We start from the raw sequence: 26,185 nt of genomic DNA on the forward strand, positions 1-26,185 counted from the left end.
AAAAAAAATCTGCTAGCTTAATACCTAGATGATCAGTTTCACTACTATGTGAATTTTAAACAATTCTCATCGTCTACTTACCGCTTCTGTTATTCCAGAAACGCCCGCTCCATTCACAGCAGATACTACAGTTTCAGAAGTTGGCATCTGTTTGGTCACAGAAATGTGGTGGGTAATGTTCTTCAGTATCTGCAGCTCTAAATCTCGTAATAAAATCTGCAGGTTATCCTTGTTTACAAATTGAGCAGACAGCTTCTGGAGCAGCCACTCGAGAGAAGATTCGTGCTCATCTCCGGAGAACATGAGTCTGAGAGTTTCTCTGACTTGGGCGTCCACCTAGTAAAATCATTGGTGAATATAACATGAATCTACTGTTTTAGCTAAATCATTCCAACTCTTCACTCTGTCACCTTAGATACCCTGGAAAGATCACACAGCAGTTCAAAATCCATAATGGAAACTTGACACGGTTTTTTCCCTTCATACGAAACTTAAGAACCCTCCAAAGATGCTGAAATACATTCAGGGGAACAGGGATAGAGGAGAGCACAGCCTAGGTGCCTTGGGTGCCCACGGGACTGCAGGAGAGGGGCCCTGCCCCAGGTGAGGTGCAGATGACAGGGCCCCTCATCTTCAAACTCAGTCTGAGAAGGAAACAGTCATAAACACAACTGAAAATGTAACTTTACGCAGGCTGGAAGCGTCCAAGTGCATTATTTCTACACACACATCATTATGTGTATAAGCTCCCCTTCTTGCTCCACAGAGAGTGGAAGATGGGGCAGAAGCACCAGGAAAAGCACAGCATTGTGACAAAGCGGGCACATCGACCTCCTCACTTGCAGGCTCTGGAATGTTCCACCGTACAGGTCAGCTGCTGCCCTGACGCAGGCACTTGGGCCACCTCAGCGCTACTGTCACAACACTGCACACTCGTCCGTGGCCCCTGCGCTGGCGCTTTCACCTCTGCACCCAGAGTCCCAAGAGCGTGGCTGCTTGTCTCGAAGACTGTGTGTCTCTGTGACCCGTGACCATCTCAAGATCTTCCCCCCAAAAGGCTGCAGGCATTCACAGTCCCCCAGCCATGAGGACACCTGTGTCCCGAGCCAGCCCCGGAGGAGACTGTCAGCACCTCGCCATCCTGAGGACTGAGGAGCAGTCATTCACGTGACCTGCAAACCCATCCAGGGAGACGGGTTGCCTGCCGGGCTGGGCCGCGTCTCTGCTGCGCTGCCCCATCGGCCTCAGCAGCTCCCTGCGCCGCAGACTGTCACCCTGGGCCTGCGAGACCTCCTCCCCACCAACCGTCCGCCTTTGACTTAGGATGACCTGTGCCACTCCAACGTCCGTGTTTTCACTTCCACGTAGCTATAAATGTCTAGATTTCTTCTTCTGCACATGGGTACAGAGGCCTGAAGCAATGTCCGTGACGTGAGGATGTGATACGAAACTGCAGCGTGACTCTACTTTGGTGAGAAGATATACAAATGGCCCTGGCCCCAATAAAGGTGAGCCCTTGGCCATGCGTGTGTAAAGGAAGGAAAGACATCTCGTGTCACTGGAGAGGCAGGAATTCGAGGGGAGCTGAATTTTTAATTATTTTATTCAAAATGGTTAAAAACTTCAAATATAGTAAAATAAAATTTTTAAAGAAAGTTGAAATTAACTTAATAAAGATATCAACTCAAGTGTTTTTACTTTCTATGATAAAACAAAATGTAAAGACTGAGGAAACTTACTCTTTCATATGTCGCATCCACCTTCTCGCAGCTGGTTTTCAGATGCTGCCAACCAGACAAGTCTGCTTTCAGACGCCCCAGCTCCTGCTCCAGACGCTGGACCGCGGCAAGGAGGCGCGGCTCGTCACTTCTGCTGGGGTGGGGGGTGACGACAGCACATTCAGGGGAAGCGCCCGTGTCCCCAGGCAGGTCGCTGTCAACACACCGCCCTGTCCCTCCGCAGCACAGAAGTCTCAAGCCAAGGCCCCAGAGACTGCTCCCACCTCAATGTCTGCACGCGCACAGACACGCACGCCTGCCCAGGCGGGGGCCAAACCTGCCACGAGCAGCGGTTATGCTTCTCTGGGTGGTGGTGGGGACTCTCATATACTATTTAATATTTAAACCTGTACCTATCGCCTTAAAATTCTGAAAAAGACTTCAGAAATGTGACAATGTTTACTGATAATCACTATAAAATTAAATATGAATTTTTCATGCTACTGGAAAACTAAAAACATATGGCTTCAGGGTTTTAACAATTCTATTTTAATGTAGGTACTGTACATTATGAAATATTACGGTATTATATTTATAGTTGTTTATAGGTAGTTATGGTTGTTGAGATACCAACAGTTCGTATCTCAGAAGAGTGCACTCTGGGGTAAACACTGCAGGATCCATATGACTTCAGTCAAAAGGTGTTCTGATATGTAAAGGCTCTAAAGGAACGTGAGAAGTGCGCTAACACTCATCCCCATCCTGAGAGGAGGGTGGGTGAGGTCTCAAATCACACGATAGGATCCACAGAAACACACAGGAGCTAGAGCGGGAAGACGAGAGGTAAAGCTCATCATCTGCTCTCTCCCGAGCTGAGCGCTGAGCCGGTGAGTGGAGTGACTGGAGTAACAAAAGGGTAACAGTGTCCTATTCAGACACTGGGGTGGAGAGAACCCAGGTGACAAAACCAACGGTGTGAAAACAGTGAGCGGCTCTGAGACAGGAAGAAGCTCCATGCTGCCAGGCGACTTCAGGGAAGCTGACAAATGTGCGGGAGAAAAGCAACCAGGGTACGAGGGACCAAACGCCACCCCCCTGAAACTGCTGAGGGACCAGGGCTGTTTAGCAACAAAGAAAGGGCTCAGAGGAGGCCCAGCCTTGGTGAGAGCCTCGCAGCTCAGAAGGCGGGTGTCTGGCCCCCTCGAGGGGCTGCCGAGCAGGGGACCAGGGTTGAACTGTGGTGCCCACAGAGCCAGCAGAGGTCCAGGCAGGGAGCCCACTCCACGCTGTGCCATGAGCTCACGGCCCGTTCCTCGCGCCCTGAGGACCCTCCCGGCACATCCGGGCAGGGAGCCTCCCCAGAGCAAAGGCGGGGGGCCCCCGCTGTCCTTGGTGCTGCATGGAGGTGGATGGTAACAAGCTCCCCGGCCCCCCTCCATCCTCAGGCGCCCTGAAGGGCCTCCTAGAAAGACACCAGCTGGGACTGTTACCACCAACACAGCCCAGTCGTCCCAGGTTCAAACCGTGCCCCTGCTAAGGACGGCACAGCCCCACGTGACGCAGAGGAGCACAGAAAGACGGCAGACGAATTTACTTGAAGTTATCCTACCTAACTGTTCTTAGCGCAGTCTGTTCTAATTCCTTCTGGATGGCCTAAAATGTATGAGAAACAATCCGTTTAAATACACAAGTTACATACCAACTTTCCATAAAATCATATACTTGACTATATACACATAAACAGAAATAGAAATACACATATTTATCTAGGATTTTTCCCCCCTTAATTTAAAGCCCAGACCTGCCTGTTGGCAGGCAGGTGAGGGATGTTTACTTTTCAAAGCAGACTTTTAAAAGACGACACACAATGTATACTTAGAGAGGTGCACAGGTCATACAAAAAAGCAGCTTGATGGATTTTCAAAATAAGCAACTCCTGTAACCAGGACGCAGGCCAGGAAGCCAAATGTCGCCGGCGCTGCCACCACCTCTGGTAAGTGCTTTCAACGTGGCAGGACAAGGAGGAGGACGGCAGATTTACACACGAAGGCATGACTTATTAACATGGCCTGTTCACAGGCGCGGGCGCCCACCGCCCCACGCGAGCCGAGGCCCAGCGGCCATGTAGGCCGTAACTCGACAGAGGCGGGCGACACGGCACAGGACCAACGCCAGCTTCCTCACGGAGGCGCGCTTCTTCCTCAGGCACCCTGGAAACATCTAATCAACGAACGGACTGAACTGCCCACCTCTGACACGGTCAGCAATGCAGCGGCCAGTCCTGAGCTCCCGAGGGCGGTGCGTCTCCCCTGAGGCCCATCAGGGGATCCAGGCCACCCACTCGGCGCCCCCAGTCCTCACCCATGTCCATGCAGATGCCCGTCTCCTCCCTCCGCCTGCCCGACACCTGACAAGACTAGACTTTCTGACCAGAAAATCCCTCTGTCAGAAGGTTCAGGGTGAACCTTCACTCCCTTGTCCACAGACACTGTCACCCTGTGGAGGCTGGGTGACAGTGAGGAGAACCACCCCCACCTGGGAGCCAGTGAGCTGGACACACTTACGAAACATAAAAGAAAAACAACAGGGACTTCCCTGGTGGCACAGTGGTTGAGAATCCGCCTGCCAATACAGGGCACACGGGTTCGAGCCCTGGTCCGGGAAGATCCCACATGCCGCGGAGCAGCTAAGCCCGTGCGCCACAACTACTGAGCCTGCGCTCTAGATCCCATGAGCCACAACTACTGAAGTCCGCGTGCCACAACTACTGAAGCCCCTGCACTTAGAGCCCATGAGTCACAACTACTGAGCCTGAGCCACAACTACTGAGCCCGCACGCCTAGAGCCCGTGCTCCACGGCAAGAGAAGCCACCGCAGTGAGAAGCTCGCGCACCACAACGAAGAGTAGCCCCTGCTCACCGCAGCTACAGAAAGCCCACGCGCAGCAACGAAGACCCAACGCAGCCAAAAATAAAAATAAATAAATAGAAAAATTTTTTAAATGTAAAAAAAAGAAATATTTCCCTTTCGTTTTATAAAGGATGGCAGCAAACACCCTAAAGGAAGCACTGTGAAGGCTGGGGACCGAGCACAGTAACTGCAGCTGACGCTTATCAAGGAAATCACGGTGCTGGGGCTGCGAGTGAAAGGTCAAGAGCGTGAATACCTCAGATCTTTCTGTCAGTTTTCCAAGAATATCTTCCAGGCCGGAGATGCGCAATTCATATTCTTGGTGGAGAGTCACATAGTCGGTCTTGAAAAGGAAAATGAATGAACAAATGGTAGAGAAAGTTAAGCAACAAATAAGCCCAAACCTGGCCAGTCAGGCCGTGCTGTTTCTACACAGCACAACAACAGCCAGAGACTGTGTGGTCACAGCTGGACACAGCATCCCATGGGGGTGACCTCAGTGACGTCCTCATCTCCGCCTCTGAAACCTGCCCTAAGATAAAAGGCACAAACAGCTTTTCTAGTCACAGGAGAATATTCGTTAAGAAGACTGGTAATTACCAAAAACACCTGCATGGACAGCAGAGCAATTACCATTCATTCAACACACACTCCCTAGGCACCCGCTGTACCCAGAGACTTACACCACAACCACCAAGGGCCCACTCACTCCCTCTTGATCTTTCATATTCGTATAAAATGTGTGACATCTCAACGGTCATCAGAACCGGTGCGAGAGCCCTCAGAACAGTGCTGATCAGGGGATGAAAGCTCCGATCGGGCGGCCAAGCAGGCAAGCTCCTCCCCGGCTCAGGGACAGAAGTGATCAGCACAGCAGCCAGAGAGAGAAAAATGTTTTCTCAACATAAGTAGCTTTGAAAACAGTCTTCGTCCAGCATATTCCCACCCATTTCTTCAGCAATTCTTAGAAGGTAAATCTGTAGTAAGGTTATCAGATACACTCCCTGGGAAGGTCTAGAAAAATCTCTGCCAGTTATATAATCAAAGGACATCCATACAGGAGACACCACCACCGGCAAAGAACGCTTGCACATTCTGAACAACTAAAATCCAGTCAGAAAGAAAAACAGGAAGTCATTATATACTCTTATTACAGGAGTTTCATTCACTGATTTATACCCCATCTCATTCCAAAATATAACCACAATGACTTATAAAAATAGAAGATGACAAATCAGGTAAAACGAAGCTAAAGGACGAAGGGCCACTGGGAGGACGACCCCAGGGCACTGGGACGTGGGAGGGTCAGCCGCTGGACTCGCTGCACGTCCTCACGGCCAGGCCGGGCCTCCTACTGCACAGCCCGCCGGCCCTGGGCACAGCGGGACGGCCTCTGCCCAGCACGGCGGCCACATGTGCCCCGGAGCACCTGATGTGTGGCTGGGGCAACTGAAACAGAAGCTAAATGTTACTTAGTGTTAATTTTTTTTTGGGGGGTGGGGGGCTGTGCCTCGGGGCTTGTGGGATCTCAGTTCCCAGACCAGGGATTGAACCCGGGCCACGGCAATGAAAGCGCCGAGTCCTAACCACCGGGCCGCCAGGGAAGTCCCTAAGTGTTAATACTTTAAACTCGCACAGCCACATGCAGCAGGCGGCCCACTCTCCTGCAGACACACGTGGGATAAACCTGTGCCAGCCGCTCAGGGAAGGATAGCAGGTAGTCAGCACGCTGACCACCAGTGTGTGGCAGCCGCAGAACCAAGCTTCAGTCTGCCAGGGTCACCGTCACAAGCATACCTGAACAGGGGTAAGTGGTGGAGGACAGCGTGGGAAGGATGAGCTAAATCTGCACTCAGCTCATCACATCTCGAATCTCATTTTAAAATGAGGAACAGAACACTCCTGACGGTGTTAACTGGATCTCACTGAAATCATCTCAGTTCTACGGCTGAGAAGCCAAAAATAAGCAACTAGTGAGGAATCAACGCAGGACACCAGGTGGCCTTTGGATGTGAGAACCCCAAGCAGGCACCCGGGGGCCACGCAGAGAAGGTGGAACAAGCCTAGTAACTTTGGGATCCCAGTGCCTGTCAGCACGTTACAGGGACCCGACCAGAATCGAGACGATTCACACATTCTGCCCCCAACAGGTGTGAGAACACCGTGGATTAAGCCAGCAACAGCTACAAACAGGGGCGCACGCTGATGCCGGGACAGGTGAGCAGGAGGGTGGGAACACTGAGCCCAGTCAGGAAACAGCCGGCAAGGGGCACCCACCCCGAGACAAGTCGAGGCAGGCTCCGGCGAAGCCAGGCAGAGCCAGGCTGCTCGAGAGCACGGTGGGGCTGTGGGGAGCCCTGAGGGGTCCGCAGGCCGACGAGACATGCGTGATCAGGGGTGGAGGGTCCCCTCCGGTTGGAGTGCCAACAGTTGGGTGGGTAGTGGGCTCTTTGCTGAGAAAACAGGATCAGGGAAAAGCATTTGTGGAGACAAGGGGCAACGCCTATTTTAAAGATTTCAATCCAAAATACCTAAATTAAATCATTGTGGAGCTTAAGAAAATAAACATCAGTTTTGAGGAAAATGGACTGACAAGCCTTTCCTTGAGAACCAAATAAATGAGACACGTATATACAGGCCTACGGTTTCATAAGGAATAGTAGTTACTCAACTATTTCATGATCTTGAGATATTTTAAATCACAAATTTGAGCTTTTCAGTTCAGTGCCAGAAAAATTTCATTCAATTGTGTTCAATCCATTCACCAATTAAAACGCAGGCTAGGGACACCCGTCTGTCCCGCCGCAGCCTGACCTCACTCTTGGGCGTCACCCACGCGCCTCCACCCCCTCCCCCAACCCTGCCTGCTCCCAGAGTGCACCCCACCCCCTACCCTGGCCTCAGACGTGGCATCTCCTCCGGGGGCGCCTACCGCAGCTCCCCGCCACTGCAGGCCAGGAACCCACACTGCCATCCATGCGGCCACCTCTCACTGCAGGGCCCTCCTGTTCCTTGTCCCCAGAAGGAAAACACAACCCCCGAGAACTCCAAGGTGGCATCACCTGCGAGCCCGACAGCCCACCAGTGCCAGCCCCCTTGAGATGCTGCCCCCACCACGCTCCTCACCAGGGGCGACACCCCCTCATTGCTGCCATCTGCCCGGTCCACCCGCGCCTGCAGTTTCTGGAGCAAGGCTGACAACTCTCCAAGCTTCTTGTCATGGCTGTGACACTGTCCCGACAATGCAGCCACCTGCCTTTCCACTTCACTCATCCGATGCCAGTGGAAAACCTCATCGCCAACCTGAAACAGTAAGAAGTTCCAAAGGTGACACAAACGAGAAGGTCAACCTGGCAAAGGAGAGTACAGTACAGGATAAGTCGAAACAACGAAACAGAGCGTTACAGTAAAACGTCAACTATGACACACACACACCCCCAAAGGAAAAGATATGAAAATGTTCGTCATTCGTGATTTCCTTTACGTGGCAGACTATGGGTGGTTTTATTTTCTTCTTTATGCTTTCTGTATTTTCCAAAGTAATGAAAACTTTTTTTTAATGAAAATGAACTGAATAATGAGACCGCTTGAAATACAGGCACACCTCGCTCTACTGCATTGTTCACAAATGAAGGTCTGTGGGGACCCTGCGTCCAGTGAGTCTGTCCTCGCATCTTCCCAACAGCATCTGCTCACTCTGTGTCTCTGTGTCACACTTTGGTAATTCTCAAAATATTTCAAACCCTCCGCCAGCCAAAAGATTACAACTCATTAAAGGCTCAGATGATGGTTAGCATTTTTTAGCAATGAAGTATTTTCAATAAAGGCCTGTACATTATTTTTTTAGACGTAATGCTATTGCACACTTAACAGACTATAGTACAGTGTAAAGATAACTTTTATATGCACCAGGAAGCCAAAATATTCGTGTGATACTGGAGCTGAACATGCAGTATCTCTGAGGTGTGCCTGTATGCATTACTTGAATTGTTTCGGAACATTTAAGGAGCTGTTTATTTGACATTTTAAAATATTTTCTAAAACAGAGTGCCCAACTGACCTACCTTGTAGTTTACAAGTAGTATGGAAACTTACGCTGGAGAACACAGATTGGCAACGCCAGGGAAGAGCGCATCCTAACTGATTACCTGCAGAGGCTGGTTCGGGTGGGAAGTGTCGGGTGTGAGCGTGGTCCTGGGGTCATCCACCCCCTGTGCTCTGTGGCTGTGCATCCAGTTTAACACAGGCAGGAGTGAAAGGACATCACCCTGGCCCCATAATGAAATACTTGCACCTTGAAGGAGAGAAAAAGCAACCGTATACACCTGTACATACAGTGCTTTTCAAAAGGTGTACTTAAATGTTCAATTCTTTCACTGATTTACATATATATGCATGTGTACATATTAGTCATCTTAGGTAACAAAGTAAAATTTTACTTACCTAGTAAAAGTAATAGTGGAATGAGCAAGATTAAAAACTTGCAAATATTTCGAAGGCACCTAGGAATAAAAAGAAAAACATTTAACTTGGAAAAAGTAGAAGGCAGGGCTCACCATTCTGTATGACCTCTCTAGATAATTTTATACAAAATACCCCCTCCCTAATTTAAAGTGGAAGTCCACAGGCTGAGAAACGCAGTTAGTTTTATCTACAAGGTAAGTGGCTGCTTGAAGGAAAACCTGGCCACACGGTGGTGTCTTCCGGGCCCACGTGAACAACCCAGCAGGTCAGTAACTGCCAACGCGCCGGGCTGGGAGCACAGGAGGGCACTCAAGGACCTTGGTCATCGACCCACCGAGGCAACCCGGCGCTGGGGCAAGTGCGCCAGAGGGTCCAGGTCTCGTCCCGAGCACACCCGCCCAGCTGTGTAATCTTGGACGTGTCACTTAAACTCTGCACACTCCGGTTTTCTTCAAGGATGACACCTGCCTTTCCTTTCTCACAGGAGTGGTTTGAAAAATTAAGAATATGAAAGCACTTTGCAAAATATAAAATGATTAAATCAAATGATACCACAAAATAAGCACAAAATCAGTTCTTTAAAACACCAAGCTGACATGATATCAGTTTCCTTACCTTGTAAGAAGAAACACATTCAGCCAAGAAACCAAAGTAACAAACTGGTACCATCCAATCCCAAGCCACCAGAATACTTCAGATGCTGCCTTCCCTAAAAGAGAAAACACCAAACATTCTAAGGAAACGTTCTTAGGAAAACCAAACTCCTAATGGACTGGTTTTGTGAAGGCCAAGCTAGCAGCATAAGGAAATATACTAACAGATGCTTTGAAAGTATATTAAGATGAAGTTAGGGATGAAGTATATTAGGACAATGCTTAGTCATCACAGCAGGAATATCCATAACTCAAACACTGGAACGTAAATAAGCCACAAAGCAATATGTCATACACAAGACAAGATACAAAAGAGTAAACAACAAACCCATGCGTTCGTTCTCAAGTACAGTAAAACCAAGCAGCTAGACTTACAACAGCACCCAATACACTGGAGAAACAATGAATGCCATGCAGCCAAAAGCACAGTATGTTAGCACTGCTAAGTAATAACGGATGGAACACGTTACATCAAGGGTCAAAGCATGTAGACCGAAAATGAAATGTTTACTTGGTTAGGTGAACAGTTTACTGCAGGTGCTTAACTGCCAACAGCCTAGGAGCGAACGCTAACACGGAAAGCCAAAATAACCACCTGGAGCGGCCACCGCCAACCACAGCACCGATGACACCGTCCTGGACACAAACCCTCCCGTGGCTCCGACCTCGCACAGCGCCTGCACCGAGAAGTGACCTGTGCCGGAGAAGATGTGGGCGGGAGGGGCACCTTCAAACACCAGCCCCACAGTCCCGACGCGGCAAGAGACACCCACCGTGTGGCACTGTACCAAAATCCTCTCGCATCAGACAGTCAAGAGTCTCTCCTCAAGAAAAACAATCGACTACTTGAAGTCCAAGCAAGATACTGAAACTAACTTATGAAAACCCTGCTCTGTGTCTGAACAGTTTTCACTCGCTTCTGCCTGTAGACACGCAGGACGTAAAATGCAGACGTTTCCTATAAACCCGCGGGAGCTGGCTGGCAGCTGCCCTGCACGTGTGCACAGCTGCTGCTGGCAGAATGGGTATTGGAAAGACAGCGCAATCGTTTAAAGCAAGTAAGATTCCGTGGACACCAGCAGTTAACATGCTCTGGGTGAGACAAGGGTTACTCAAACAGCAAGATGAAAATCTTCCTACAGCCCGGTGAAAAAGTATTTTCGAATTATAACCGGTAGTCCCACTGGATGACAAAATAAAACACAATAAACTTTATACCGAACGTCACACATTATATAAAGCAGAAAACTGCTCGTGAAATCAATTGTTTTCATTTTTTAAGAGTGACCGCTGGAAGTAATACACCCACACCAGCATTTACGTGTTGACTCCTGAAAACATTAAGCAATTCCAACATGGCTGACGTGCAAAGAAACATGGTGTAAGAGGATTTTTTAAAAAAATCTATTGCTTTATGCTTACCAATTAACAGTTAAGAGACAACAAATTTTGAAGTTCAGCTTTTAAAGAAAGCTGCTATAAAGGCACCCTTCGGCAAGACACTGACAGGTGCAAACTGGATTTCTCCATAGCACCCCGGCTGCACAGGCTCAGGACGTGGCCCGTTTCCTGGGTGCGGGCCAACCATCCCCCATGTAGGACACAGCTTCTTCTAAGCCGTTCATTTCACCTCAAATACGTTACTTTCCATATGCTTAATTTATACTAAATACGCTTACAAAGAAGCTTTTCAAGAGCAATATTCTCCATATTTTAAGACAGTTATTATTTTCCTGTTTTTACTGAACACCTGAATTCCAAACACAAAGAAACAATGAACAAGGAGCATTTGTGAAAACACGACAGAAACAAAACAAAAGCGCGAGAGACAACCTGCATGGGACAAGGCGAGCCCCACGGTCCCTGCCAGCCCTCCTGGCCTTGAGGGCTGCGAGCGGGTGGCGGTGCGTGTTTCCAGGTGCTTCCTCCCCTTACAGTCATCGCCTGTGGGGTGGGACAAGCAGTTAATCGGACAGATGAACACGCAAACCCTGTCAATCTCAACGGTGTGCAGCAACGGCAGTTTGAAAAAACTAGGAAACTCAATTATGAAAAACCAAAATCCCAGCCAGTGCCCCCTGGTGGCTGTAGGCTCCTGGTGTGAAGTGGGGTAGCGAGAGCCCTGGCCCCGTCCTAACCAGCGGGGCCCCAGGACGGCCTGAAAGGAGGGCACAGGTGCGGCCGAGCCATACTTACACAGCGACGCCCCGTTTGCACGGAGGTGGCCGTCCTCGCCGAGGGGCTCTCTCATATTCATCCTCCCACAGTGACTGGAGTGAGCTGCAACACAGGCGAGAGGGGCCTGAGCCCGGGGCAGGGGCTCTGCAGAGTGGCCGTGGGCGTGCAGGCCGGGAGCGAGGTAACCGCCTCGCTCAGGAAACGTCGTCAAGTCCCGCCAGCCCGGGGCATGCCCTGACCACCACACGGGATGGGCCCGCTTCAAACATTTTTGAAACATTTTAAATGCCAGTCAGATAAATTTTTTGCTTTAAAAAAGGTCGTAAGAATAAAAAGATGAGTGTATTAACTTTTTATTTAATGTTTAAACCCTGATCAACTTCCAGGAAACATCCAGAACTGCACAGAGAACAGGAAGAGAGATGCACAGCAAGGCCGCGAAAGCAAGAGGCCGCGAACGACGCGAGGAGAGGGCGTGAGCGAAGCGCCACGCGGGGAAAAGAGTGTTTTCTCCACCTTGAAAGCTCTATTTGGTGGAAAAAGGAGGAAGAAAGTATTTAAATACCTTTTGATTCATGGCTTTTTGACTCACAGCTTTTTGATTCACGATCTTTTGATTCATAACTTTTCAATTTGTAATTCTCTGATTCATAATTGAGCTTCATTAAAGCCACTTGGAAGAGCTGAACTAAGAACGAAGGAAAGGACGCCGAGGTGCGCGTGACCAGCGACAAGATGCTATCCCCGCAGCGAGCGGCGCGGCCTAGTGAGAAACCGTGCACACAGTTACTCCTCCGCAGCGCGCGCTCCCTGCTACATCAGAGCCCGATTACTCACTTTGGGCAAAGTGGAACCCACTTTTTTTTCGGCTGTGCCTCGCGGCTTGCAGGGTCTTAGTTCCCCAACCAGGGACTGAACCTAAGCCCGGGCACTGAAAGCGTGGAGTCTTAACCACTGGACGGCCAGGGAATTCCCTGGAACCCACTTTTTTAAATGGACACCAGAGACACACGCTCGGGCCGAGTTGCAAACCAGCCCCATCCTGGAGCGCCAGCAGCACCACATCTCTCCCGCAGGCCGTCTTCCATAAAACATCCAATCTGAGGTCACTTCACCCCAATGCTGTTTACACACACGCTACCATCTTTAGAAATTGGCCAACGACTTCTCTTCCCTGACCTCCGGCCCAGCAATCCCACTGTGTTCCCAGCCTCGAGAAGGCCTGTCAGCGAGAAGCAGCCCCTTCAAGGACATCCGCTACAGCACGTGCAGCAGGGTGCACAGAGACACCCGACGTGGCCACCTGAGGCTCAGTAAACTATGGAACGTCTTGCCAAAGTTGCCTGGCCATCCTCGGCTCCTTTTCCTCAGCACCTGGAGCACCAGGACAGACAGTGCGACCTCTATAACCCACAATGTGCAGGGTGACAGTCTGCAAATCACAGTGGCTAGAAATTTTTATTCTTAAAAAAGAGTTTCTAGAAACTGAGTTATGTGTAGTGAGCTGGATGAACCTAGAGTCTGTCATACAGAGTAAAGTAAGTCAGAAAGAGAAAAACAAATACCGTATGCTAACACATATCTATGGAATCTAAGGAAAAAAAGGTTTTGAAGAACCTAGGGGCAGGACAGGAATAAAGGCGCAGACACAGAGAATGGACTTGAGGACACGGGGAGGGGGAAGGGTGAGCTGGGACGAAGTGACAGAGTGGCATAGACATACCTACACTACCAAATGTAAAATAGATAGCTAGTGGGAAGCAGCCGCACAGCACAGGGAGATCGGCTCGGTGCTTTGTGACCACCTAAAGGAGTGGGATAGGGAGGGTGGGAGGGAGACGCAAGAGGGAGGGGATATAGGGATATATGTATACGTATAACTGATTCACTCTGTTATACGGCAGGAACTAACACAACGTTGTAAAGCAATTACACTCCAATAAAGATGTTTAAAAAAAAGTTTCTTCGCTGAGTGGCAGCTGAGGTATGAGGCTTGGTCCTGCACAGGGGCTCCACGGGACGGCCTGCAGACGGGGCTGCTTGCCGGCGTGCCCCAAAGCACAAACACCCAGCCCATCCACTCACCCCTGGCTCAGCTCCCTGAGTTTAGGGTACATGCGTGAGGCCAGCGGGGACTGGAGAGGTCTGAGCTGGAGTGATTTAGAAGAAATAAAATCAGAGTTTTTCCCCCCCAGATAGCCTGAATGTAGGCTATCTGTGAATTGGAGCCCTGAACCAAAACAAATGTAAACCTGGGGCCAGAAGCCACCAAGTGTCAGGGCCAACTCTGTGTTACCCAACTCACACTCTTCTTTGTTTTACACCGCAGTGTGAACTTTATACAGAGGTCGGACAAAAACAGAAAAATTCATGAAGAGGTAATGCAGGATCTGTCTCACTGACCATCAGTGACACTAAAATCCATTTTTCATTCATCAAATCGGCAACGTTTTAAAAGAACAAAAATATAAACACTTATTTAGCAAGAGTACATGGAATGGGGACCCTCACGTGGCCATAGGGGGAGGGCAATCCTGGTCAGTCTTTTGGGAAGTCAATTGGAAGAATCTATTTAAACTGAAATTGTACAAAATCTTCTTTTCTCAGCAGTGATAAGTATTTATTTAGAAGCTGCTGGGTGGAACACTTTTTAAAATATATTTAATTGCTAATTGTGGTTTCTTCAGGAGGACGGGCTCCGTCGGAGCTGCTCCCCCTTAAAGCCGGTCAGTAGTATTTCAGCTGCTCAGCTCAGAGGCCGAGCCGCAGCCGTGTCACGCCGTCCACTTCAGCCTTAGCTGCTCGGCAGTCACAGCCGTCAGACCCCGAAGTCAGCCAAGTTGGCCTGTCCCTCTCCCGGAAGCAGCAGATGTTTCCGTCCTTACTTCTCTAAAGACTGAGGCTGATTCAATTAGCAAAATTCTGCTCAAAGCAACCAAGACAACTGACAAAGTTTCAAAGGAATGACTTTTCATTCACTCATTCATTCAGACCTATCTTTTCTAAGTTAGTTTACATCTTCTACTGGGGGACGCAAGCATTGCCTTAGGCAAGAGAAAAAACACAGAAGTGTGTGTTTTCAGATTCCAATTCCCTGGGTCCTTCTGTGCGGTTAGCCCAGGGGCCAGGGAGGCCCGAGGCGCACCGGCCCACGTAGGAGCGCCTTTTGGCAGAGCCGGGTCTCCCGGGTCTCCAGTCCCTACAGGTTTCTCACACAGATGCCAATCCTCACAGGAGTACTGAATCTGTTCATCTGCACGTGTCCTATCAGCATCTTGCTTTGTTGAGCACTGTTCGATGTCCCAGGGAAAACACATGGAAGGCTTTTAAAGCCTTTCTGATGTGGCCCAGAAAATCACGTTTTGTCAACAACGCACTCAACCTGAACCTCAAAAAGTTTCAGAATCAGAAACTACGTGGCTCAGGCGGGATGAATGATGTTTAACGTACCTATGCTAATTCTGGCCTGCCTACCCCGAAGATTTGTGCACATACACAAATACACCCAAAGAAAACACTGCTTTTAAAAGTGTACAAACAAGAAAGCCTGAATGTCCACCTAGACACTGACTAAACAAATTTCGATACAACCATAAATGCAATATTAGACAGGCATCAAAAAGAATGAAGTTCATCGCAATTACCATTTAAAATGAAAAAAACTGCAAAACCATGTACTTGAAGTAAAGACAAAAACACACTCCATGTTTCTGTAGGAACATGAAAGCAAAATTCAGGTGGTGCTTACACAACACTGCGAAATGCCAGTGGACTGTACGCTTTAAAATAGTTGGTTGATTTCATGTTATATGACTTTCACCTCATTAAAAAGGCAGGAGAACCCACAATGAACAGGATTAGCTGCAGCTCCCTCCAAAAGCGAAACCAGACAGGGACTGGGGAGGGACAAGGGGAGACTTAATTCATCTATTAAATAAATAGATAAATTTAAAGGTTTAAAGATTTCACAATGAGAATGTAAGAAAAAGAACAAAAAGAAAGGAAATGTGGAGTGGGGGTTAACTTATGATTGTGAAGAGTTACCCACATTTTGAGTAAATATGCTTATGTAACAAATTCATGCGGTGTGACCTCAACCACGCAATAAGAGTGAAAAGCCTCTGGGTGTAGGTTACGGGGGATTTTAATTTTCTTCCTTGCACACCTCTGTGGTTTTCAAAAGTTCTTTGATAAATGTTTTACTCAAATAATTAGAAACAAATTTTTTCAAAGGTAATAAATTAGCATTGGCTCTACAAACCACTGTTATAATCTAAAAGAGCAAGGGGCATGATAAGAATAGAAGCCCAAAGCAACTAACAGTATAGTAACTTGTTTACTCCGCCAAAATACTCAAGACCGATTTAAGCAGGAAGTGGGATGAGTTTCCAGAAGCTGCCACCAAAGCTACCACGGCTGACCTTCCCTCTGAAGACACAGCAACCGCACAGCTGGGCTCAGGCCCACCATCCTCCATGCTGTCAGAACAAGTGGCTGCATTGTTGGTGACGCAGACGGAGCTGGGGGAGAGCAGCAGACACTGCCACAGACAGGCGGCGACCTGCGAGCACCACGACTCCACCAGGTACCGTTTGTGGAACGTGCTTTTACCCTGAGAAGGGTGTTATGCTCAACTCAGCAACGGCACACTTCAAAATGCAGCCTCAAAACCCGATACACAGCATGTCAGGTACGGAGTCTCGGCCCTGGGAGAGCACTCAGAGGACACAGCGTCTCGGGGAGGGTGCCCTGCAGGCGAGATGCCTGGGGCCAGGTCCAAGCTCCATCACTTACCAGCAAGTGTCTGAAGCTGGCTGAACCTCAGTTTACCGGTCTGTACAATGAGGGTGACAACCGTCCAGCGGGGCTGCTGTGAGGGTCAGTGAGGACATGGGTACAGAGCGCGGGGGCAGAGTGAGCGCTCAGCGATGCTGGTCTCCACAGCACCCACACGATCCAGAAACTGCTACAGAGGAAACCCTCATATTGATTCTGCCACCCCCTTCCCCTCACTGTGTTCCCACACTGCTCTACTAACGCTAAGGAGGTCGGTAACACTACAGCAGCCAAAACCAGAAGGTCTAGCCACAAGGATGAGATGCCAAAATAGAAATAACTGTCAGTCCAGGTACCATCCTTCATTATGTCAAAAATCATCATTTGAGAAGTATGAACCGGGCACCCTCGTGCGCAGGGCACAGCCAGGAACACAGGGAGCGGGCAGACGGCGCCCTGCCCTCCTGCACTGCCCCGTACAGACCCTGCTCACCCGCCCGAGCATGTCCTCCGGCTCTGCCACGCAGTCCAGGGCTCAGATTAAAGAGACGAGGTACCAAGGGCTTGGAAACAAGGCGACACATGTTTCAAGTCGAGGGCTCCCAGCCTCCCTATGTGTTCCCTTAAGGCGAACAGTGATCACAGCAGCCGCGGAGCCCCGAGCCTGGAGGGGCACCTTGGTCACACGGTGGCCCCCGGAAGGGCCTCTGTAGCTGTGCTCTCCCCAGGGGCCCAGCAGCGAGGCCGACTCAGTCTGGCCCAGGTGTTGATCAGAGCCGGGAACGTGGCCAGGCCCCGGCCCTCTGTGGTCAAGCAGGCGCACCGGGGTCCCAAGGGCCTCCTCTGCCGGTCAGTGGGGCCAAGGTTGCCCCGTGAGACCTTTCACCATGCCTGCCACCCTCCCAAACAAGGCTGGTGTGCCATGTGCCCCCCAGAACCCGCACACTCCCGGTGAGCTGCCCCTGCGGTCACGGACTCTCACCCACAACAGAGACCAGAGAGAACACGTCCCTGCCTCAAGCATCACTGCCTCCCACCCTGACTCCCTGGGCGCCTGGAGTCTGCGCTCCCAGGAAAAGAAGGAGCGTCTGCAGGTGACCGCACAGCCCACAGGTCCAGTTCAGGACAAGGTTTCTCCTGCTTACGCCAAGTTCAAATTTATGGAATTCCAAACACTCCCAGGTACAAAAAGACCAACCACATCAAATGTAAGTTGAGAGAGGAGGGAACAGAGGTAATTTTTGGTGCATCTCTTAAACTTTTAAAGGATAACTTTGAGTTCGAGTCTACAGTAGAAAGTGCAGACACTGAGGCTTATAAGACATGGTTGATAAAAAGAAAAGGAAATACCTAATATTTGGACGCGAACTCTTTTTCTAACTTTTAAAAGAGCAAGACTTACGTTTTTGACTCCTATCCCTCGAGTAAATCCTTGAGGCCGGGCCACGGGCAGCGGAGTACGCGGTGAGCGCGCCTTTGCGCTCGGAAAGGAGGCTGCAGTCGCTGCAGGTGTAGCCGTTGCTCCCCGCTGCTTCTACGGCCCCTGCGGCCACATCGCCGTTTCCCTGAATGGCAGCTTTACTCCCACCTGAAGTTTGCAAAAAGGAGACGGAACCCGCTTATTACAATCTGCAAACACCTAACTAAAACCTCCATCTTGAAAAATGTGGGGAAGAAAAGGACAAAATTACCTTTAAGCTCTCCATCATCGTCAAGACCTAAAACACACACATATATTTTTGCTGTTGAGCTCAGATTATCAAAAGAGAACAAAATACACAAACTCAAAAGTAAAGGTTACAGTGGTTAATAAATCAGCATCATGGCACTGGTCAAGATTGACTTCCTACAACGCCTAGAATTAACAGAAATTTCTCCAGGTATATGCAGATGCTTGCTTTCAATTCCAGGTGAAAGCACATCTCTGGAGAAAATACCTCCCCACACACTCTGTTCTCACGCACTCCCACACTGTCTACACACACACCCCCATGCTGTGCACAGAAGAACAGGCAGGAACCTCAGCACCAGCACACTCGCCTCCTCTGCTGCCCGGGAGCTACTCTGCTAGTGAGCGAAACCGAATACGAACTCCAGGGCTTCCCAAATCAGCACATAAGATTTCTGGAACGAATCTAATCTTTGAATCTTCTCAGAAGGCCCAACCGGAACATCAAGTGGACACAAGCAGCTTTGCGGCCCCTCGAAGCCATGGCCCCTGTGGCCATCGAGTACTCCACAGGGAGGACTGGGGTCACGCTGCTGCCTTAGTCAATCCAGGTCACAAGCCACATCATTTCCTAGTGTCAATTCGTCTATACTAGATGCTTTCCAATGAGACAAAAATTGCTGTCTGGAACTTGAAATCATGCTGGTGAGTTTACCAATGACTTTGCTTAAACATCCCACAAAAGTCATGCATTTAGACACACAGAGTTAATCAGACTCCCCTGACCACTCCACTCCATCTTCCATATCACGACACACGATCGGCAGCTGGAAGCAGTTTCCCTGCATTTCCAATCTCAGTCCAGAGGAAGGCCTCCAGACTTCCTGGGGCTCCTTCCCCCCAGTAAGGGGAAAAGGGACAACCCGGCCATGACGCCCCTTCTTCCCAGAAGAAGCGGAGAAACCACTGGAGGTGACTCACCCCAGAAGTGGTCCACTTTGGTCTGCTCGCGGATCAGAGACTCGTCCAGCACAGGAGGCCGCAGACAAGCCGCAGCCCGCATGGCACTGGAGCCGCTCTGGCTGACAGCCAAGGACAGGACCTTCCTTGAGGTGTGGTTGATACTAAATGCCGGCTTGTGTGCACTGCTGCGCTGTTTTGCTAGTCTAAAAAGGAAGGAGAAAGGAACAAGTCTACAGACTTTTTCTAGTAAATACAAATGATTACATTTTACCAACACAAAATCTCTGCCTGACAATGAATATACTACTGTTAAGGCAACGTGCTCTTATGCCCTTTCTGCTGTAATGAGACATCTGTTAATCTAAAAAAGGAATTGTTAAGCTGGGCTCAAGAACTCCTCCTAAAATTGTACACACAAAGTAGTTCTCAGATTATTTGGGGCCTCATGACCCAAAAGTGGTTCGAACTAAAAAGAACCTAAGAATAAAAATGACCTATATTTTGAAATTATATGATTTATAAATTTAGTGTCCCCCCCACCATTTAAAACAAGTAACTGCATCCATCCACACTGTTTCTCAGTCACTAGTAAAGGCGGAACTGCGTCAAGTACAGTGAGGAGAGGCTGTCACCAAAATCCTTTCTGTACTGGATCCACCACAAGGATGGAGACAAAGCCCTTGAAGACCCTCCCCACTGAGGGAGCGAGAAGTGAGCAAAAGGCAAGGAGCAGAGACAGGAAGGCCCCCATGAGCAGGTGCACCAGGAAACCTGGTCCCAGTGTCGCCCGGGGACAGAGAACCAGCCTGTTACAGCCGTGGTTCCCACAGCAGTACCTGCATGAACACCCCAAACCAGGATATCCAAGAACCTCACTGCAAATGAACCCCAGGTGGCTGTGGGGCGAGCAGTGTGTGAGTGTGAACCACAGATGGGGAGGTGCCGCCACAGACACCAGCGCCCAGCCTTGCTGTCAGGCCAGTGTCCCGTCACCTCTCAACAGCCACCGTCCCACTCCCAAGAGTCGACCACTCACGCAGGAAACTCGTCACTCTTACATGAGTGATGTTAAAGGAAAGCTGTTACTTTTATTCTTTATCTCTAAATGGTACAAAGATCCTGCACACTTTTGCTCCTTCTTGGGCACAAATAAGTGATGGGCACGTGGAGAGTTCAGAAATCAAGTGAACAGGACAATCATAAATACAGGTAAACACCTAAACTTCACACGTGTATCTTTCAGTTCACACAGATTTTATAAACAGACTTAAAGCACTAACAACACAGACACCTGCAGGGCCACATGATGATGGGTAGGGCTCCTCCCTTAACCGCTGGTGGGGCCCGCTTCGCAGATGAGCTGGGAACACTTGCCCAGGACGGGAGGGGTGTCCGCGTCCCTCTTTACTCCAGCGCCAAACAACCCGCACACCCCAGCCCTGGTTTCAGCCTCATTCACAGTACAGCTACGACCATGTGTGCAGTTGTGTGTGTACACACATATCCGTAAATTCGAGAGTGAAGTCTTACAGACCGAAACCTCATGTGTTTGGTTTTAACTGTTTTCGCTCACCTGGCTGCTCTGTCCCCAGTGGGGCCATCCTCAGCGGCACGGGCTGTGGTGACCAGGCGCAAACTGCGGCGGGACATTCTTGGAGAATCAAATACAGGATCCAATTTGTGCTCAGTCTCGAAATCCAGAGCATCAGAAGAATAACTTGAACTAGAAGGAAAAAACCTCGTCATAAACACCGCTTACCGCACCACTTTTAAAACAAACAAATAACAAACAGAACGTGCAACCTAGTGTGAATTTTTAAAAACAGCACATGCCACAACTAAAAGTCTGCATGCTGCAACAAAGATCCCGCATGCCGCAACTAAGACCCGGCACAGCCAAAATAAATAAATAAATAAAATATTTTTTTAAAAAACGAAAAAAACAGCCATCACTATGTGAAGCCTTTCCGACAGAGCAAAAGCAAGCTGGCACCCAACTTGTTCAACAACTGATGCCCCTACATTTGCTCTGATCACAGCACATGTGAAATGAATCCCCCAGCTGCCTGGTGTTCAAGGCTACACCCGGCCCTGGGAAGTGCGTCAGGACGTGCTAAATTCACGAGACTCCCCACCTACAGGGAAGGAGGTCAACGTTGTTAGAAAATCATAACCATTTACTAGTAGACACTGCCTGATAAAGCAGTTAATGAGACAGTGACCACTACGTGACATTTAATCCGAGATCCCAGTAGGTCACTGAATGAATCAACGTAAGGAGAAAAGGAAAAGCCAGTGACTGAGCCACCAGCGCACTTCGCATTTAATTCATCATAAACCCAGAGACAAACTAGTACACAGAGAAGCCACTCCGTTACCCTTCCACGTAATTATCTTAAACCAAAACACAGATCCTGATTTAAAACAAAAAACAAAAAACAAACAAACAAAAAACACAGATCCTTCTGTGCTGTCAGCAAGTTTTCCAAATCCAGAAACGTGAGTCGAGAACCTGTTCTGTGCCTCCTTGGGGGCGGGGATCCTACAGACAGTCCAGCAGCCGGGGCCACCACACAGTGAGGACTCCACACCTCCAGGAGGTGAGCTCACAACCCGACAGGAAGCAGGAAGGTGAGAGAGGGAGGGAGAGGCCACGGCTGCCACAGGGAACAAAGCAGGCCAAGAGAAGAACTGCAGCCCAAGGCACAGAAGGTGGGGCTGCAAGAGAACCTTGGGCCTGGCTTCAACCAAAGGGCCTTCGTGCGCGTGCGTGCTAGAGGACGGCCTGCACCCTGGAGGCCCTGGGCAGGCCCTGCTGTGGCGGAGAAGGGAGCTCCAAACCCCTCAAGTAGTTTATCCACAGGAAGAGGTAGAGACGCTGGGGGCACGTCCAGTAGGCAGTGGGAGAACAGCCCCCGCTCAGGACAGCAGACCACCGGGCTAAGGATCTGGAAATCCACGGTAACCAGGGGTATCTGAGTAAAGTAAATGGGCTTAAGAACATTTCCGCGTTTTATTTTATATTATAAAGATATTTTCAGAATCAAATTCATCATAAACTTATCAGATATGACACTAAAAACTGTTAAATCAAACCCTCAGAAAGTTATTACAAATTGCTTCAAGTTGTCATATCCATTTGAGGCGTCACACATAACTTCAAGAAAAGGTCCTCCTCAACTTGAGAGGCTGGAGTGGGGGCAAGAGAGAGGCTGCACTAACCCACACTGAGCAGCAAGGACGCTAAGCTCTACCTAATTTTAGTATAAAATATGCTTACTTTTCTTCCAAGATTATTTTTAGTATTTTACATAATTACAATTCTCGTTTAAGAACATTGTTATTTCAAGTCAGAATCTACCACGTAAAAATGGATCAATACCCCTCCACCATCTTCCTCTTAACCTAAGTCCTGGCTTTAGAGAACGGCCATTTATGAACTTGAACATCAAGAGAGGACAGTGCAGTTCAAGTCCACCGGCCTCTGTCAGGCCCCAGACCAGGTGTGTGTCTCGAGGAGCAACCTAGACAAATACGCAAACGTGCAGAAGGCAAGAAGCTGACGATGGCACCCGCACCCGTCTCCCACCCACACATGCCCCAGAGGCTGCAACTCAGGGGACACGACAACGCTGCCAGTCTGGACAGGGTCCTGGCTTTCCAACACAGGACCTCTAACACAACGCCCCTGCCGGCAGAAGGGTGTTCCAAATACCTGTTACTTTGATTAGAGAGGGCCCTGGGAAGAAGCCAGTATAGCGGCTGTTTGTAAGAGCAAATGAGGGAGTTCCCCGGTGGCCTAGTGGTTAGGATTCCGTACTTTCACTGCCATGACCCCGGGTTCAATCCCTGGTTGGGGGACTGAGATCCTGCAAGCCGCGCAGCATGGCCAAAAAAAAGAGCAAACGACTGGGAAATGTCCATTAATAAGGGGATGATGAAATAAACTAGGATACATGTACCTTACGTAATGCAGTGAGGCCGTTAGAAAACATAAAAGATCTATATATACTGTCACAGAAAGACCTCCAAGATATACTGTTAAATGAAAAAAGAAATACTCTATTATCATCCTATTCATGTTTTTAAAAATATATATAAAAGCACAGGGTTCAACCCCTGGTCGGGGAACTAAGATCCAGCAAGCTGTGCAGCAATGCCAAAATCAAATAAATTAAATATTCAATAATAAATAAAAGCACATATTACCAACACAGATGTGTAAGAGCACAGAAAAGACCTCCAAACCGGGAACAAGAGTTACCTCTGCAGCTGAAAGGAGGGAGGCACAGGGGTACTTCCACTCTGAGCTGGACAGTGCTCAGCTCAACAGACCCGGCAGCAGTGTTCACAGTTGGGGGGGGGGGAGGGAGAGGGGGAGGGAGAGGGGGAGGGAGAGGGGGAGGGAGAGGGGGAGGGAGGGAGAGGGGGAGGGAGAGGGGGAGGGAGAGAGGGAGGGAGAGAGGGAGGGAGAGGGGGAGGGAGGGAGAGGGGGAGGGAGAGGGGGAGGGAGAGAGGGGGGGAGAGAGGGAGGGAGAGAGGGAGGGGGGAGAGAGGGAGGGAGAGAGGGAGGGAGAGGGGGAGGGAGAGGGGGAGGGAGAGGGGGAGGGAGAGGGGGAGGGAGAGGGGGGGAGAGAGGGGGGAGAGAGGGGGGGAGAGAGGGGGGGAGAGAGGGGGGAGAGAGGGAGGGAGAGAGGGAGGGAGAGAGGGAGGGAGAGAGGGGGGGCAAGGGGGGGAGAGAGGGGGGGAGGGGGGAGAGAGGGGGAGAGGGGGGGAGAGAGGGGGGGAGAGAGGGGGAGGGAGAGGGGGAGGGAGAGAGGGGGGGAGAGAGGGAGGGAGAGAGGGAGGGGGGAGAGAGGGAGGGAGAGAGGGAGGGAGAGGGGGAGGGAGAGGGGGAGGGAGAGAGGGGGGAGAGAGGGGGGGAGAGAGGGAGGGAGAGAGGGGGGAGAGAGGGGGGAGAGAGGGGGGGAGAGAGGGGGGGAGAGAGGGGGGGAGAGAGGGGGGAGAGAGGGAGGGAGAGAGGGAGGGAGAGAGGGAGGGAGAGAGGGGGGGCAAGGGGGGGAGAGAGGGGGGGAGGGGGGAGAGAGGGGGAGAGGGGGGGAGAGAGGGGGGGAGAGAGGGGGGAGAGAGGGAGGGAGAGAGGGAGGGAGAGAGGGAGGGAGAGAGGGGGGGAGAGAGGGGGGGAGAGAGGGAGGGAGAGAGGGAGGGAGAGAGGGAGGGAGAGGGGGAGGGAGAGAGGGGGGGAGAGAGGGGGGAGAGAGGGGGGGAGAGAGGGAGGGAGGGGGGGAGGGGGGAGAGGGGGAGGGAGAGGGGGAGGGAGAGGGGGAGGGAGAGGGGGAGGGAGAGGGGAGGGAGAGGGGAGGGAGAGAGGGAGGGAGAGAGGGGGGGAGAGAGGGAGGGAGAGAGGGAGGGAGAGAGGGGGGGAGAGAGGGGGGGAGAGAGGGAGGGAGAGAGGGAGGGAGAGAGGGAGGCGGGGACCAACAGTTCTGTGCTGACTTCAGACCTGAATGTTGACAAGCGCCTCTGTCTGCATCCGAGGGGCTTTCCTGAGGCGTTGGGCGCCCACCCCACGACTCCGTGAGTGCTCCACCAGCTCCTGTGTTCTCCTGCCCTAGGCTGGGATCCCAACCATCATCTGTAACAGGTTCCCACAGACAGGTGCACCCAGGGCCCAGCAGAAAGATTCGAGTGTCTGATGGAGACACAGGACACCAGCACCGCCCCGAGGCAGCGCAACCTCATCACATGCCATGTTAAAGGTTACTTTATTTACTTATTTTTAAAATAAATTTATTTATTTTATTTTTGGCTGCGTTGGGTCTTCGTTGCTGCACGCGGGCTTTCTCTACCTGCTGTGAGCAGGGGCTACTCTTCGTTGCGGTACGCGAGCTTCTCCTAGAGCATGGGCTCTAGGCACGCGGGCTTCAGTAGTTGTGGCTCGCGGGCTCTAGAATGCAGGCTCAGTAGTTGCGGCGCACGGGCTTAGGTGCTCTGCGGCATGTGGGATCTTCCCGGACCAGGGCTCGAACCCGTGTCCCCTGCATTGGCAGGCAGATTCTCAACCACTGCGCCACCAGGGAAGCTCCTTTATTAATTTTTCTATAAAGCTGGGGTGGGGCACAAAATTTTAAACTGAGGTGTCTAATCCAGGATTAGAGAGAATTAAGTGACCAAACTAGGATATAAAAGAAGATAATATAGACAAAGACCCCAAATATAAAGTATAGATCTAATCCTTAAGAGTATAAGATTTTAGTTTAGTTCTCTCATCAACTATGCATTGTTCTTTTTAAAATGTCTGGTATTTAGATGCACTTTTATTTATTTGTTTGTTTTTGGCTGCACCACGAGGCTTGCAGCATCTTAGTTCCCCAACCAGGGATTGAGTCCTAACCACTGGACTGCCAGAGAATTCCCAAGATGCACTTTTAATTAAAAGGCTGGAAAAAATCTACCTCAGCTGAAAGCCGGATGGACACCAGGCAGCAATGAGCCGTGGAGTGGGCAGTGCGCCACCAGCGCTGAATTTGGCTATACTGTCAAAGGTGCAGCCGGTAACTGGGAGAGGGCATGTGGGCAAAGCAAGTCACACCCGGTGACAATTCTAAGGCTCTGCCCAAAGTCCTACCGTTCAGAGTACTGCTCTACCTGAGTACCTAACCCCAGCACTGCCCCTCTGAAGTCCCAGCCTCAAACCTCACCACCCATCATTGATGACCTTTCACCACAATGGTTCTCCTGCCTCACAGGGACCCCAACTCTGACTGTTGTCACAGCTACCCCCAGCTGTGTCCCCTGCCCTGTTGGCCTTCTGTCCCAGGGCCTGGCAACACTCTCACCTGGAAAAGCTCGAC

The 26,185-nt window shown here is 50.4% G+C and overlaps 1 protein-coding gene across 11 annotated transcripts in view; it reads right to left on the reverse strand.

Moving 5' to 3' along the window:
- Positions 1-26,185, reverse strand: part of SUN1 (Sad1 and UNC84 domain containing 1) — a 53,835-nt gene that overhangs the window by 9,935 nt on the left and 17,715 nt on the right. For 5 of the 11 annotated variants that reach the window (XM_082360612.1, XM_082360610.1, XM_082360603.1 and 2 more), the window contains 16 exons: positions 20,905-21,054; positions 19,350-19,534; positions 18,391-18,417; positions 18,102-18,287; positions 12,489-12,686; positions 11,942-12,025; positions 11,579-11,689; positions 10,341-10,439; positions 9,708-9,801; positions 9,072-9,130; positions 8,777-8,922; positions 7,755-7,931; positions 4,885-4,971; positions 3,328-3,371; positions 1,740-1,872; positions 82-336 (listed from right to left, as the gene is read on the reverse strand). In XM_082360612.1, coding sequence (XP_082216738.1) covers positions 82-336; positions 1,740-1,872; positions 3,328-3,371; positions 4,885-4,971; positions 7,755-7,931; positions 8,777-8,922; positions 9,072-9,130; positions 9,708-9,801; positions 10,341-10,439; positions 11,579-11,689; positions 11,942-12,025; positions 12,489-12,686; positions 18,102-18,287; positions 18,391-18,417; positions 19,350-19,534; positions 20,905-21,054 — 2,035 coding nt within the window. Of the gene's footprint in view, positions 1-81; positions 337-1,739; positions 1,873-3,327; positions 3,372-4,884; positions 4,972-7,754; positions 7,932-8,776; positions 8,923-9,071; positions 9,131-9,707; positions 9,802-10,340; positions 10,440-11,578; positions 11,690-11,941; positions 12,026-12,488; positions 12,687-18,101; positions 18,288-18,390; positions 18,418-19,349; positions 19,535-20,904; positions 21,055-23,293; positions 23,419-26,185 lie in introns of those variants that run through there. The other 6 variants (XM_082360609.1, XM_082360605.1, XM_082360608.1 and 3 more) reach the window with 6 other exon arrangements.

This window comes from Balaenoptera borealis, assembly GCF_965194805.1.
Source record: "Balaenoptera borealis genome assembly, chromosome: 16".
In the NCBI taxonomy this organism is placed as follows: domain Eukaryota; kingdom Metazoa; phylum Chordata; class Mammalia; order Artiodactyla; family Balaenopteridae; genus Balaenoptera; species Balaenoptera borealis.